Below are 14,021 nucleotides of genomic sequence, written 5' to 3'. Positions count from 1 at the left end.
TCTGAAATTCCCCTTCCCTTCGCTACAGTGTAGTCCTCGTTTATTACCGAGAGTAAAAACTGCTATCCACTTTCTTCTGCACCTGCATCTTACATGTCATTTATAAATTTTAGGCCATAGTCTAGATCATGCAGGTGTCCTACGGAGTGTTCTCCACCAATCTTAACAGTGCAGAGAGCAGATTGGTGGATAGGCTGGTCACATGACTTAGATAGCTCATGTGATCAGGCCAACCTCTTTGTTCCTTGTGGTTTTTCTTCTTTTTTTTTTTTTGGTGTTTGTTTTTAAGCCATTCTTTCATTTGTATGGGGCTTTGTTTGGCCTAGTGATATGGCACCTCAACAAAATAATACTTGCCCTGCTGAAGTATTGTTAGATTTATCAGTAATAAATACCAGTGTGCCAGGAATCACTCAGAGGCCTAAATTCACCATTTCATGAATGGGCACATAATTGCTGGCTATACTGTACCCATAAATTACAGTCATGGCCAAAAATATTTGCACCCTGCATTTCTGTCAGATAATGCACCACTTCACGCAGAAAATTGTTGTAATTACAAATGTTTAGGCATTCTCATGTTTATTTCTTTTGAAGAAAGAAAAAGCCAAATCTGACACATTCCACGCAAAATTCCAAAAATGGACTGGACAAAATTATTGGCACCTTCTCCAAATTGCAAGAAATAATTGCATTCCAAGTTTTTGTGGAAAAGCATGGACAATCTCAAGGCTCCAAGTCCATCTCCAGAGATCTTAATGTTCCTGTGTCCACTGTGCGAACATTGTCAAGAAGTTTACAGCCCATGGCACTGTAGCTACTCTCCCTGGACGTGGACGAAAGAGAACAATGGATCAAAGATTGCAACAAAGGATTGTTCGAATGGTGGATAAAGACCCTCAATCAACTTCCAGACAAATTGAAGCTGACCTTCAGGCACACAGTACAACTGTGTCAGCTCGTACTATACATCGCCATCTGAATGAAAAGGGACACTATGGTGGAAGACCCAGGAGGACCCCACTGCTGACACAGAAACATAAAAAAGCAAGATTGGAGTTTGCCAAAACTTACCTGAGAAAGCCAAAATCCTTTTGGGACAGACGAAAACAAAATTACAGCTTTTTGGTGCAGCCCATCATTCTACTGTTTTCAGAAAAAGAGATGAGGCCTTCAAAGAAAAAAAAAATACAGTCCCTACAGTCAAACATGGTGGAGGTTCACTGATGTTTTGGGGTTGCTTTGTTGCTTCATGCCCTGGATGTTTTGACTGTGTGCATGGCATTATGAAATCTAAAGACTACCAAAGAATTCTGGGGTCCAATGTAGGGCCCAGTGTCAGAAAGTTGGGTCTCCGTCAGAGGTTACAGCAGGACAATGATCCAAAGTACACGTCAAAAAGCACCCAAAAATTATTTCTGACAAAGCGCTGGAGAGTACTGGACTTGCCAGCAATGAGTCCAGATCTGTATCCCATAGAGCACCAGTGGAGAGATCTCAAAACAGCAGTTGGGAAAAGGAACCCTTCCAATCTGAGACACCTGGAGCAGTAGATTAAAGAAGAAGAGTGCTCCAAAATTCATGTAGAGAGGTGTAAGAAACTCATTGATGGTTACAGGAAGCGATTGATTTTTTTTTTGATTTTTTTTTTCAAGGGCTGGTGCTACCAAATATTAATTGAGGGTGCCAATAATTTTGTCCAGTCCATTTCTGAAGTTTTGCGGGGAATGTGTCAGATTTGGCTTTTTTTTTCTCCACTTTTTTCTGTCATACCAATACAAACAAAATAAATAGGGATGCACAGATACTTTTCGAGTACCAGTGCAGATACTTGGCATTTTCATGAGAACTACCAGGCTTGCAGCGGTTGCAGCTGGGACCTGGCTCTGGCGCTCCACCACTGTCCTGAAATCATTAGTCTGTATTGTTTTAGAAAAACTGTCACATGACAATAAACAAAAATGTATCAGTACTCGTACTTGTAAGTACTCGGCAAGTACCAGTACTCGTACTCGCAAAACTGGTATCTGTGCATCCCTTTATTTATATTTATAAAAACAAAATCGTACATTAAAACAGAGATGTACAAATCCCAGGAGCTCCGTGTGCTCCTTACAGATGACAGCTGCCTCCTAATTTTTGAATTTTTCTCTAGTGTAGTCTTGGAGCTCAAATGTATCGGTGCTTGTACCGACTACTGTACTTGGTATCTGTGCAACCCTAAAAATAAATAAACATGAGAATGCCCAATGGCAACAATTTTCTGTGCAAAGTGGTGCATTATCTGACAGAAATGCAGGGGTGCACCATATTTTTGCCCATGACTGTAGGGTCCACACATCTAGACTACCCTTGTAAGCAACAAGCCAAAGCAACACCTACAGCGAGGCTGATTCCAACAAACAGATTTTTAAATGGTCATAGTGTATATGAAAGACGGGTTGTCCGTAGAAAGAGATGCAGAACATATATAATTCAGTGAGAGAAGGGAATATATCACTGGCCAGGGAGATGCTAAGTGCATCTGAGGTTTTATGGGCGAGCATTATTTGTATCTACTGAGAATGTTATGGAGATTGACTAGCCCAAGAGGTAAATATAATCTAACCATGATGTATTATTTGCTGATAAAAAAAATAGGTGTGGTATTTTAGGGTGCAGCAACTTTCCACACATTTAAAAAACACGCAAAATAACTGGGTTATTTCAATGAAGAAAATTGTCCAATCCTAAGAGTTTTATATGAAATAACTAATTTACCTTCACATAAACCTAACCCAGTGTCTAAACCTATTACTAAAACTAAACCTAACCCCTGACCAGTTCATAACACTCACCCATGACAACATTGTAGTGTTCAAATATATGGCGGGAAGTATAAATATATATCTACCCAAATATATATATTGATATGCGTTGTGAAAATCCATTCAACCTCAGCTCTTTTCCAGAGAGTAGCGTTTAATCCAACAAAAGGCAGATGAACAGGAACAGTCCAACATTCCCAGTGAGTACCCTTCTCTATACCATCTCTCTCCCTCTTCCTTTTTCTCCTTCTCCCATTTCGGTCTCTCCTTGATATACCCATTTTCCTCATTCACTAAAATGTGGAAGAAGCTGATTGGTTGACCAGAAAAAAACCTTTGATCTTGTTGTTACCAAACAGGTCCTTGATTCCCATCTACACTTGAAAAATTGCATCTCCATTGAAATGCTTTCAGCTATCACTTGCCTTATTGTCTGACACCAATTGCATTGTTTATATGTAATCACAAATACAAGGCCCTGCTGGTGCGACCAAACATCTTATCAATCCCATTAACATAGGCCTCTACCTTTCTGCATATTGTTTGTGGGGGTAGAGTTTGTTATTTATTGTCCAAATAATTGCCCTTCCCTTTTAAATAGGACTTGCTAAAATTGTTTAATTGTCCCAAGGAATTCTTTTAATGTGGAAATAAATCCTAGATCACAATCCTAGATATACACACACACATATATAATATACATAAAAACCCAAGTGAATATCCTACAAACATAACCGTGTAATCCTAAACCTTAACGTAATAATTGTAATGGCGGTAAAGAGAACTACAATAACGATAGTATCACAGCTCTAATCACACTAAAATATAGTAAAAACAGTCAGTACCAGGGCTAAGTGCATAAAATCCTTATACATGTTTGCACATAAACTAGTGATCTGATGACCAGGAAGGAGCATTGTTGCAGCACTTTGCACACTCAGACAGACTTCTCAGATACTGAGAATGTTGGCTGGGTATCCACCATAGAGCAGTACTGTGCCATGAATCACTGTGCAGTGTTTTCTTATAACTGTGTTTGTATTTCTTGTTCTACAGAGTGTTAGCTTCACGCATGCATTTGGCGGATACAAATCATACAGTCCTAGTGGAGTATTAAGCTGTACTTCCAGAAAAGGAGAATAAGCGTTCCTGAATCTGCCAACGTTAAACTGCTTCTTCTCTGTCTTATGAGCCCATAGAGCCCTATTACCTGTCTCCTGGAACCACAAAGCAGTCAGCTCTTTAGAATACCCTGTGTAAATATGAATGAGAACATTTGCATGGGACCATCTTTTTTGATCTTCTAACTCAATAATAATCCCTAATTTTTAAGTCAGAGCCACTTTAGAAAAGAGAAACTTTAAAGAAATACACGACGGCGATGCAGCTATTATTAACGCTGTAATCTTGCAATGTATTGGGATGAGCGGTATCCTCTAACGGGAAATACACATTGAGTAAATATCATAATTAGTTATAAAGTTGTAGAAATCAAAGCTCAGGGCATCTTTTATACTTTATACCTTCTGACTTGACTTTTTGTGCTCGTCAAATTAGAGTTGCAGCATAACTGTCCTTTCACGGACTCCTCCTGATTTAAAGTGCCCAAAGGGAGAACTTTCCTTGTTGCCAATAGTGGCCAATTAGATTCTTCCTTTTTTCTCTTATGTTTCATTAAATCATGGAACGAATAATCTGGTTGGTTTCTGTGCACAGCTGACAATACAGACACTCTTTGATCTTGAGACACAATGTTCTGTTATAATTTTATGACCATCCTCACTATACTTTCTCATCATTTAGAGCCATCTTGTTGAGAATAGGGAGATGCAACATATATTTATAGTTTTCCAAAAATGTTGCTTGTCCTGTTCGCCATTAGCTAATTAACAGCATGTGGTCAACAGGAGCGACAAGCACACAAAATGTTGTGAATGTTGTGGGTGTAAGTTCCGCTTAAAGCTGAATTCCATGGCAAAATACAATTAATACCTCAAGGTTAAATCTGCTTATACTTTGCCTTCTTGGGTTCCTTACTCAATTCCTTAATAATTTACTAAATGCTGTTGTTACCTGCATAAATAATTGTGTGGCTGGACATCTCTGTCTTCATATATACAGCTGGTACATTCTTTTAGACACCCCATAAAAATGAAGTGCATTTCACAAGTGTGCAGTTGATATACTGTGTGCTTGCAATATTTAATTGCTGTATTTCCTTTTTTTCCCATATAATCGGCTGGGGATTTCATCTATTCCGAAAGGATTACATTCCTAAGCAGCTGTGAATATTTTGTACCAGGGTCTGCTCCCAGTTGTGCATGTTTAGTAGAGGTCTGCATGGAGTCCAAAATGACCAGAGCACCTTAACTCATGTCTTTGGATGAGAAGGATAAGTGGCAGTGGCTTTGCTCTGTGATGCTACCAGACTGCCACTATCCTCACCTAATAAATAGTAAACTCGACAATCTGGCAGAAAAACCTTATTCCCATCACTTTCAATTGCTACTTTGTACTTATGATGTTGGTTGAGATTCTAAAGTACATCTAAACCCTTGTGAGCATTTCACAAATATCCCTAGTTATATTTTAATGAACTGCTGCCTCCCTTTTTACTGACCTAAAAAAAAAATAGCCAAACTCCATTTTTGTTAAAAATGTAATATAAAATTGCTACACGAGCCGTTTTGTAATTTAATGTTAGCAAAAACGACCTTTCCATTTTAGTCTGCAGTCACTGTACTTTTCTAGGAAAAAAAGTTGAATGCAATATGGCATGTTGGAGGTGTTTTTTACACTATTGGAGTACAGAATGGCCACAGAAATGTAATTTCTGTATCTTGTGATTAAATCACTGCTTTTTCCAGATGCCTGCATTAAGGTTAAAGTAAACTTTTAGACATCCCCTGCAATAGGAATTTCATTTTGGTGAAATACTCCCCAACACTTGTCTACTCTGTTTTTTTTCCTCAACAAAAGTGAAGTTACACTTTGGGTTTGAACCTCCTGCTGCCCACTGGTAACACTGGTTCAATTTTCTGGGTAACTTTCGGAGTATACTTGTAGGTTGTAGCTGCGCCCACACGTCACTGTGATGTGCAGCCGGATACACAATATACTTCCTGCTTTTACAGTATCTTAGCGATACAGCCTATCCAAGGAGAGTGATTGGCAGAGCCAATTACTCCCCTTCAGCTATGTCATCACAGAGCCAGGTGGGAGTAGGTGAGGCAAAGCCTTGGTGGAGTGGATAGTAGTGTTACTGAAGAAGCATTGGGTGGTGTTAGAGTAGTTTGAAGAGGTGTGATGTACTAGCGTACATTATGTCGGCAATTATCCTCAATTCATGAGATTCCTCCACCAGTGCTGTGAACACCCTCTAGAGTGCAGCTGACCTGGTTATAGGACCTATTAACATGGTCATGTAACTCCAATCCCCTTCAGGTTTGATCCAGGATGGGATGATACCCCAATTAGTTACAACAGTTCAGCCGCACTTCTCCCCACACTCCTGCGTTAGTAACCACAGCAGGTCAAAATTAGCTTTCAAATCTCTCTTCACCCCATTTCCGTTATACACTCCGGCCACCATATATAAGGCAAAATGGCAATACATAGTGCACACAGCTAATTAGGATTAAAACACAGAACTGGGTTGCAGCTGCTTCATTGGGAGCTCAACGTGCCTCTCTCCTCTGCGTCTCTGCCAGCCCACAGCAATCTCAGGCTCCACCCTACGTACGTTACGTCAATGATGACTTCGAAGTAGGGGGATTTGAATTGCATGACCTTGTTTATAGGTCTTCTAACCAGGTCAGCTGCACTCTGGAGAGTTCACAGCACTGGTGGAGGAATCTCATGAATTGAGGATAATTGCACAAGTGGAGGAATGGTGAGAACCACGATGTTGGCAAAAGTGGAGGAATGGTGAGAACTACGATGATGGCAAAAGTGGAGGAAATGTGAGAACCACGATGAGAGAAATGGTGGGAAGCACAAACTGCATTTCACTGTGGATGGTTTATTTGGGGCTGATAATTACGGTCTATGTAAATGAGTCCAGTGATTCAATGTATTAGTTTGCACTATTAAGCGATTGTTTTGCACTTTGTAATTAGTAGAATTAAAGCGCGGCATCGTATTAATAGGTTAGCTATGGATATTTGGTGATGTATCACTTTAGTGCTCGCTGAAAGGGTTTGATATTGAAGCGAAGCATATTGTATTTGCGTTAGATTGTTATGCTAGAAGAGATATAGCATCAATAGAGACAAAGTCCACAGCTCACCAATGTTCAGGGTACATTCTCTAGCACCTACACGATTTTAGTTTTTGGCCATAGGCACACATTAGGGACAGCAAACCGCTAGCTATAGTTCTGGCTGTGAACACGCTACAAAATAGTTTAAAGGAACAGTTAAATAATTTTCTTCAGTAGATGGTATCAGAATTTGGAATAAAAAACACATTATACTACATCTGACCTGGGCCTGTCTTATATGGAGTAATACAGCAAAGGGCAGTAATCCATGTAATGTCTCACTGAAAATTGTATTTTCCTTTATATAGAAGATACTTGATGTGCATGTACCCAATTAATCATGGGGGCTTTGGGTCTCACCAGGTTCTGCTGCCAGGACACAGATTTAGTTGTTTTAATATGGGTAAAGAGATTATGTAAAGTGAGTTTACTATATCAACAGAGGCATTTCTTCAATGTGTGTTCCAGCCAGATATGTGTGCATTTTAAGTGATACTTCTAATACTTTTACTAAACTAAATGAAAAACTTGAGTGCAGTGAACGCTATGATAATATTAGTATTGAGCTTGTATTGGGGGATTATGACAGGCATATTATATGGCTACTTTCTTACATATGAATATTCCAATTGGCTCAGCTTTGCAAGTCTTTCTGCTCTTGTAATCAGCTATGAAGTGCCATAAATCAGATCAGAGGTCCTGATTTGTTTTAGGACCTTGTGTATTAGATGCAAGAGGTCTGCTGAAAAAATAAATTATTTTTTCATTACTGAGAAAACTTATTCATGTAATTCTGGCTTTAATACATTCTGTGACCAAAACATATGCAGATTGGTAAGTCAGAGTGAAGTCAGAACTCTACTCTACTCCTCTTACTTGTTCTTGGCCAGAGCCTCAGAAAATGTGAATGCCTTTGGATCAACATGACCGCTATACAACTAACATTTTAAGATGGAGAGGTCAGCAATGACAGCCTTTCTCTATACACAGACAAACAGGAGGAGCACCAGACCAAATGGTAAAAGGGGACAAATCTCTTTAATGATTATTAGTAAGAGCACAAAAACAGCCAAAACGTTTCGGGAACGAAACCACTCCCCCCTTCATCAGGGCTTAATATCAAGTCAGAGCTTAAGTGAACTCGATAGCAGACTCTGCTAAGCATGAACTGCAGTGAATCAGAAAAGATCAGGAAGGATATTATAGCATTATTGGTTAGTGACATGACATTAATCTAGGGTTAATGTTATTAGCCAATTATGTACTTTTGCTAATACTCATTAAAGAACTCCAGGTTTTTATAAATCTAACCCTTGCAGTGGGACTCTGCCCTTAAGTGTTTGTTTTGGTCTAGGGGCCAGACTAAAGAAGATATGCTCACCTAATCCTCTGTCTTACGGCAGTCAGCGTTCACTTCTCTCCCCCTCCGCTTCAGCTGTGATGTCCTTCGGTGTCCTCACGTCTAATGCAAGTCAATGGGCCTGTATTAGACATAATGTCGGCATTGTTCTATGCTGCTAGAGCTCAGGGGTGAAGAAGCTGCAGCGGGGAACGGTCTAACAGCCAGGCGGTAGGAGTATATTTTCTTCATTTGTGCCACTAGATAAAAATGAACAGTTAACCCTTGCAGTACTGCAAGGGGTATTTTTATTTTAAATCCTGGAACTCCTTTTTAAAGCAATTTATTATATGGTCTGTCACTGAGCCAGTAAACTTGCCTGATGATTATGTTGTCTTCATTGCTTCAAACTAGTAAGTGTTATAGTCCCAGTGCCTCTTGGGTATGTTCTTTTTGAAGTTCATATTCTGCTTTAAAGTATATAGCCAAAACTTCTTCTTTTTTGGTGTTCTGGATTGAGTATGGAAGGATTAAAACACCTGTTCAGCTTTTCTTACTGTCTGTGTTCCTGTTCCCAGGAAATTCACCTGCTCTATAGTTCCTGGGGACCCTTACCCCTGGTAGAAAAAGTGTCACCCAGAGGAGTTTAGGGTAGTCTTCCAATGGGGACCCCTGTCTTAGGGGGCAACTGTCCAAGAGGGGAACTCCAGTCCAACGCCAGAAAGTGAACTGAACACTCCCCGATGGGACATAAACAGCAAAAAATAAATAGGATTACAGCAGTTGTAAATGCTCTTTACTCTATCCAAAAATATAATACGTTTTGGCTATAAATACAATTTGAGTGCATACTTTTTTAGTTTTGATCAAATTACAACTTTAACACCTTATTTATTTTGTTGTTTAGGGGACAATATCTATTTAAGAACAGGCCTCCAGATGGAAAGACGCCACCTAATTCCTTCTACAGGGCACTTTATCCTAAAATCATCCAAGATATAGAGGTGTGATATTACATCCATATTTTGTGAACATATACTGGCTACTGTTGTATATTATTGTCTTCACAAATTGCTAATATTGTTTGTTTTTCCTCTCCTCTTACAAGACAATAGAGTCAAATTGGCGATGTGGACGACACAGTTTACAGAGAATTCACTGTCGGAGTGAAACAAGCAAAGGTGTCTACTGTTTACAGTATGATGACCAGAAGATAGTGAGTGGCCTCAGAGATAATACCATCAAGGTGAGTTCTGGGAAATGCCTTTGAAAGAAATGGTCTTTTTTCTGCTTATATGCTCTATAACAGAGAGACTTTGCCCTAAATTGTGGCCATGGAATTGATTTGATGCTTCAGATGGTTATAAACCAGCACATAGTGACTACAAGGCTGACTATAGACATTAGATTGCTATCAGAGCAGCTAGAGATGAGCTAATCCTTTCAGAAAGTGAATCCCTGTAAATAAAATTTGTGAGTTGCTGGATTTGTACTTGGGTGAAGGACTTATTCGGTTGATGTGATTTGCATGTTGCCCAAAAAACTATCGGATGTGCTCCATTTGTATCAAAGCACAAGCTGACTTGCTTGTCTCTATATGTGACTTCCAGGAAAATATTTCATTCTATAAATGAAACGTTAAAGTTGGAATCCCACATTAGAGGTCTTCTTAGAAATGGACTGTTTGTTTGCCTTCTGGATATTAAACAGTGTGAGGTTGAGTGATGGATAATTATTACTTCTGTGTCCCTTGCTTCTATCTTAGAAGTCCTGCACCAGGCACTTCCTTTCAGTTGGTGTAGGGAAAGGTATCTGTGTGGCACACTACGCAGGCTACAGGAAAACTGGAGATAGAAATACAGGTACCAAACCGCTATTATTATGGGTTGGGAAAGTGTTCCCTAGAACATGTGTGTTCCTATTTAAAGTGAGCCTGTGCACACTATAGTATTTTACATATTTTTGAACACGCAGTAAAAGCACTTTAAAAAACACCTCATTACCCTCTCTAGCTATAGGCGTTAGGGAGAAATTAATCTTCAAAGTTTTCAACAGAGGCACAGAAAGCCAGCCCTTTCATGTAAAGAAACAGCAAATGTTCTAAGGATTTAGAAACTGACTGAAAACCAACTCTAAAACTGTTGTGATCTTTCAGAATCTTTGAGAATGAATATATTCATAGTACATGCAGCTAGCGAGGTCAGAAATGGACACAGGTGCACTTTAATTCTGCATTTGCACCTCTGTGATAGGTTTGGTGCCTTTATGATGCATTTATATTCACTACCATTCATCCCTATGGTGTGTTTTCATGGGCATCTCAAACTGCATCTCACCACAGATGTAGCAAGCAAGGTTTTGCTTTTAATAACATACATCAAAAAAACACAGAGGTGTGAATACACCCTAAAAAAAAGAAGTGCAGTGTAAACAAACATGCTTTGTATGTACGCCAGTCTGTTTTTGTTGTTTTTACATTTTTCCACATGTACAGTATATGATTGTTGGAGGTATGATGTCCCTAGAAAACATTGTCTCATAGAGTGTTTCTGAAATTAAATTGGGTTATGTCGTATTACCAGTGTAGAGTTAATTGGTGCTTAACAGTATTTTTTTACTGTAATACAGGTGCTCTAAAACTTCACATAATCATCATTTAACTAATTCACGGAATGTTTCTGTAGCTTTGGAAGTGTAAGAGGTTCAGTGCTTGGAATTACTTCTGTATTGTAAGGTGTCTCTTGGGTTCCTACAGTAAACCTGGTTTAGCTCAAATCCTAGTTTAAGAATTTTTACAGTGTGCATATGTTTGTATGAATGTTATTTGTCCTATAGGGATTGTTTAACTTTTGGCTGCTATTTGACATAAATAATACTGGAAGGTTTTTCTCATCTACTTGCAGTAGTAGAATGTACATGTAGAAGAACTACATACTGAGACAGTGACCATCACTGGCAGAGTATATAGAATGTTTATATTTATTCTTCTTTATCATGGTCAGGACTCAAATATATTGAAATATATTTTCATTTTGTTTATTAGGTTAAAGACCCGAAACTCAGGAGTTAAATCTTAAAAATGCATTCCAGTACCTTTAGCTATTAACAAAAATGCATCTTATTTGTGTATCCCTCGGCTGTACATCTTCAAATCATCTCTGAATTGGTGCTGGCATTGTCCCACCTTCTGGAGGGTGGCTACTTTTGTTCCCCATGGTCCCTGTGTGTGTTGTAAAGTAGTCACAGCTCCAAGCTCCCTCCTGTGATGGACTATAACTTCCATACAAATATAAACTAAACCTGAGACTGTAGTCCATTACGGGAGCGAGCTTGGAGCAGTGGCTACTTTACAACACACACAGGGACCATGGGGAACAGAAGTAGCCATCCTCCAGAAGGAAGGACAGCGTCAGCATGAATTCAGAGATGATTTGAGGATCTACAGCTAAGTGATGCACAAAAAAAAGAGAAATATTTGTTATACGTTAAGGTATTTAAATACTAAGTTTGAACTCCTAGTTTAGTGTCACTTTAATATGAACAATTACAATACAATCTATTTAATGTTTACTTATCCAGCCATGGGTTGGAACTCAATTCAATAAATCTCTATTCTTTGCTGCTTTGTTTAAATACTGTTTACAGAGTTTAATAGCTCAAGATCAAAATTATACACACAGCTCTACGAGTCAGACAATTGATTTACACCCCTCCAATTTTTCTCCAGTTCCCTCCTGCTCTGTTCAGGCAGCTCCTCACTAGTTTGTTATAAAGGGTCTAAAAGGAAATTGCCTATTTTTTAGAAATCCTATAATTCTCTAAGTCACAGGAACACCTTACGTTAAATATGTACGTGTAACATAAAAATATTAGTAAAAAAATTAAAATAAATTAAATAAAAAACCTATGTAGCTTCCCTTTAATCACAATGCAGTGTCCAGCTACCAATCAAAAATCCCTTTCAGCTTTTTTGTATTGATGCCTCTTTTGTGTGTTGTTTCTAAATGTTGCCTAATATAATAGTCTTTTTATTTACCTCAATATGCTCTTTTTATTTATCTAGATATGGGATAAAAATACTTTGGAGTGCAAACGAGTGCTGACTGGACATACAGGGTCTGTTCTATGTCTACAATATGACGAGCGAGTTATCCTTACTGGATCTTCTGACTCCACAGTCAGGTATGTATTCCTAGAATAACAAGGTATGTCTGATACTATAGGGTCATCCATTAATCCCTCCTGCTGTCATGTTTACTTCAGATTCATGTGGAGTTGTAGCTGTATCCAATGGTGTGTGTTTGGATATGATCACAAAAAATGAAAATTAAGACTGTCCATATTCCCAGCAGTAAAAGCATGATGGCCAACAACACCAGATGTCATACACAGTTTTGTTATTTCTGTGAAGTAGACTCGCGAAAGTATGGCAATGTAATCTCTCTTGGCACTCGCCATGGGTCTCATGATGGAAACCTTTGCCTTTCATTAAGTCACTGCTTCACAAACTTCTTTTCTGGCTTCTGTGACCAGTATTAGAAGCCATCACACTACATTTGTATGCAGTAAAATATAGGTTTTCAAGGCTACCCAGGAGGTAAACTGGACCAGATATCAGGATTGTTGAGCCCTTAATTTAACCATAGTCCTCTCCAATATTCCTTAATTTTGTCCATAAGAGATAATAGGTTTGCCTATAATTATTTCTACAGAAATGCCCACAATGATTAAATGTCCCACAAACTGATAGTCAGAGTTTATACTTATTATAGACTTCTGTGGGGATGGGGACGTGAGAGTTATTGAACTGAGAAAACTGACAGACTTTGAGGAGAGCAGAGAACAAAAGAGAGACTGAAAGAACTGTGGCCTCCATTGGCCAAGTAGAGTAGGGTTCCAGAATCTGTGCTTCACAAGCCAGTTGTAGCCTGCGGCTACCTATGATGTAATCTGCTGCAGCACCTGCATTGTTTCTGCTTTAAACTCTTCTCACAAACATAACACTAATCAAGGGCTATGTTTTTTTTCATACTTAGCGTGGTTCACCAAGACTCATTACATTTGAATGTGACTCATGAGCAGAGACAGGTTGATGACTTCAGATCTACAACAACCTGATATTACAGCACAGGCCACAGGTCCTAGAAAGTCGCTCCCATCGGGACCATAAACAGTGGATCAAAGGACTGTGGACACAGATCATGTGATCAGGATCATTACACTTACCACTTTAGTCCTCTAGTGCCTGTAGCTAAAGTTGTTTTTTTAATCCTTTAATCTTGAAGGGAATGTATGGTGTTTTTATTTAATTTTTTTTCTTGAACATTATTTTTCAAAAAGAACATGTTTTAACATATATTATCCTAAAAGCTCCTAAATATTAATTATTTTAATTATTTCAAATTGATTTTTAGCTGTAAAATCCCAGCAGGCTTTAACACAGTCTGTTGTATGGTGGCACACTGTATCGAAAAGTAAAAAAGTGCATTGCACAATAAATGGGTATAGATAATTGAAAATCATTTCATTGCATATTAAAATATTTTTCAAAAATCACCACTACCCAGTATAGAGTCCGGTTTCTTTGGTGCATATGACCGTTTGGGTGGAATGA

General features: G+C 38.7%; 1 protein-coding gene across 1 annotated transcript in view; it reads left to right on the top strand.

Moving 5' to 3' along the window:
- The window catches only part of LOC108798513 (beta-TrCP-like), a 161,865-nt gene that overhangs the window by 122,680 nt on the left and 25,164 nt on the right, over positions 1–14,021 (top strand). Inside the window, exons 6-8 of the mRNA XM_018570274.1 lie at positions 9,315–9,411; positions 9,516–9,653; positions 12,471–12,589. Coding sequence (XP_018425776.1) covers positions 9,315–9,411; positions 9,516–9,653; positions 12,471–12,589 — 354 coding nt within the window. The remainder of the gene's footprint in view (positions 1–9,314; positions 9,412–9,515; positions 9,654–12,470; positions 12,590–14,021) is intronic.

The sequence above is a fragment of the Nanorana parkeri genome, unplaced genomic scaffold (assembly GCF_000935625.1).
Source record: "Nanorana parkeri isolate BGI_ZX_2015 unplaced genomic scaffold, ASM93562v1 scaffold1493, whole genome shotgun sequence".
Classification (NCBI taxonomy): domain Eukaryota; kingdom Metazoa; phylum Chordata; class Amphibia; order Anura; family Dicroglossidae; genus Nanorana; species Nanorana parkeri.
This window is presented reverse-complemented; position numbering and strand designations above follow the sequence as displayed.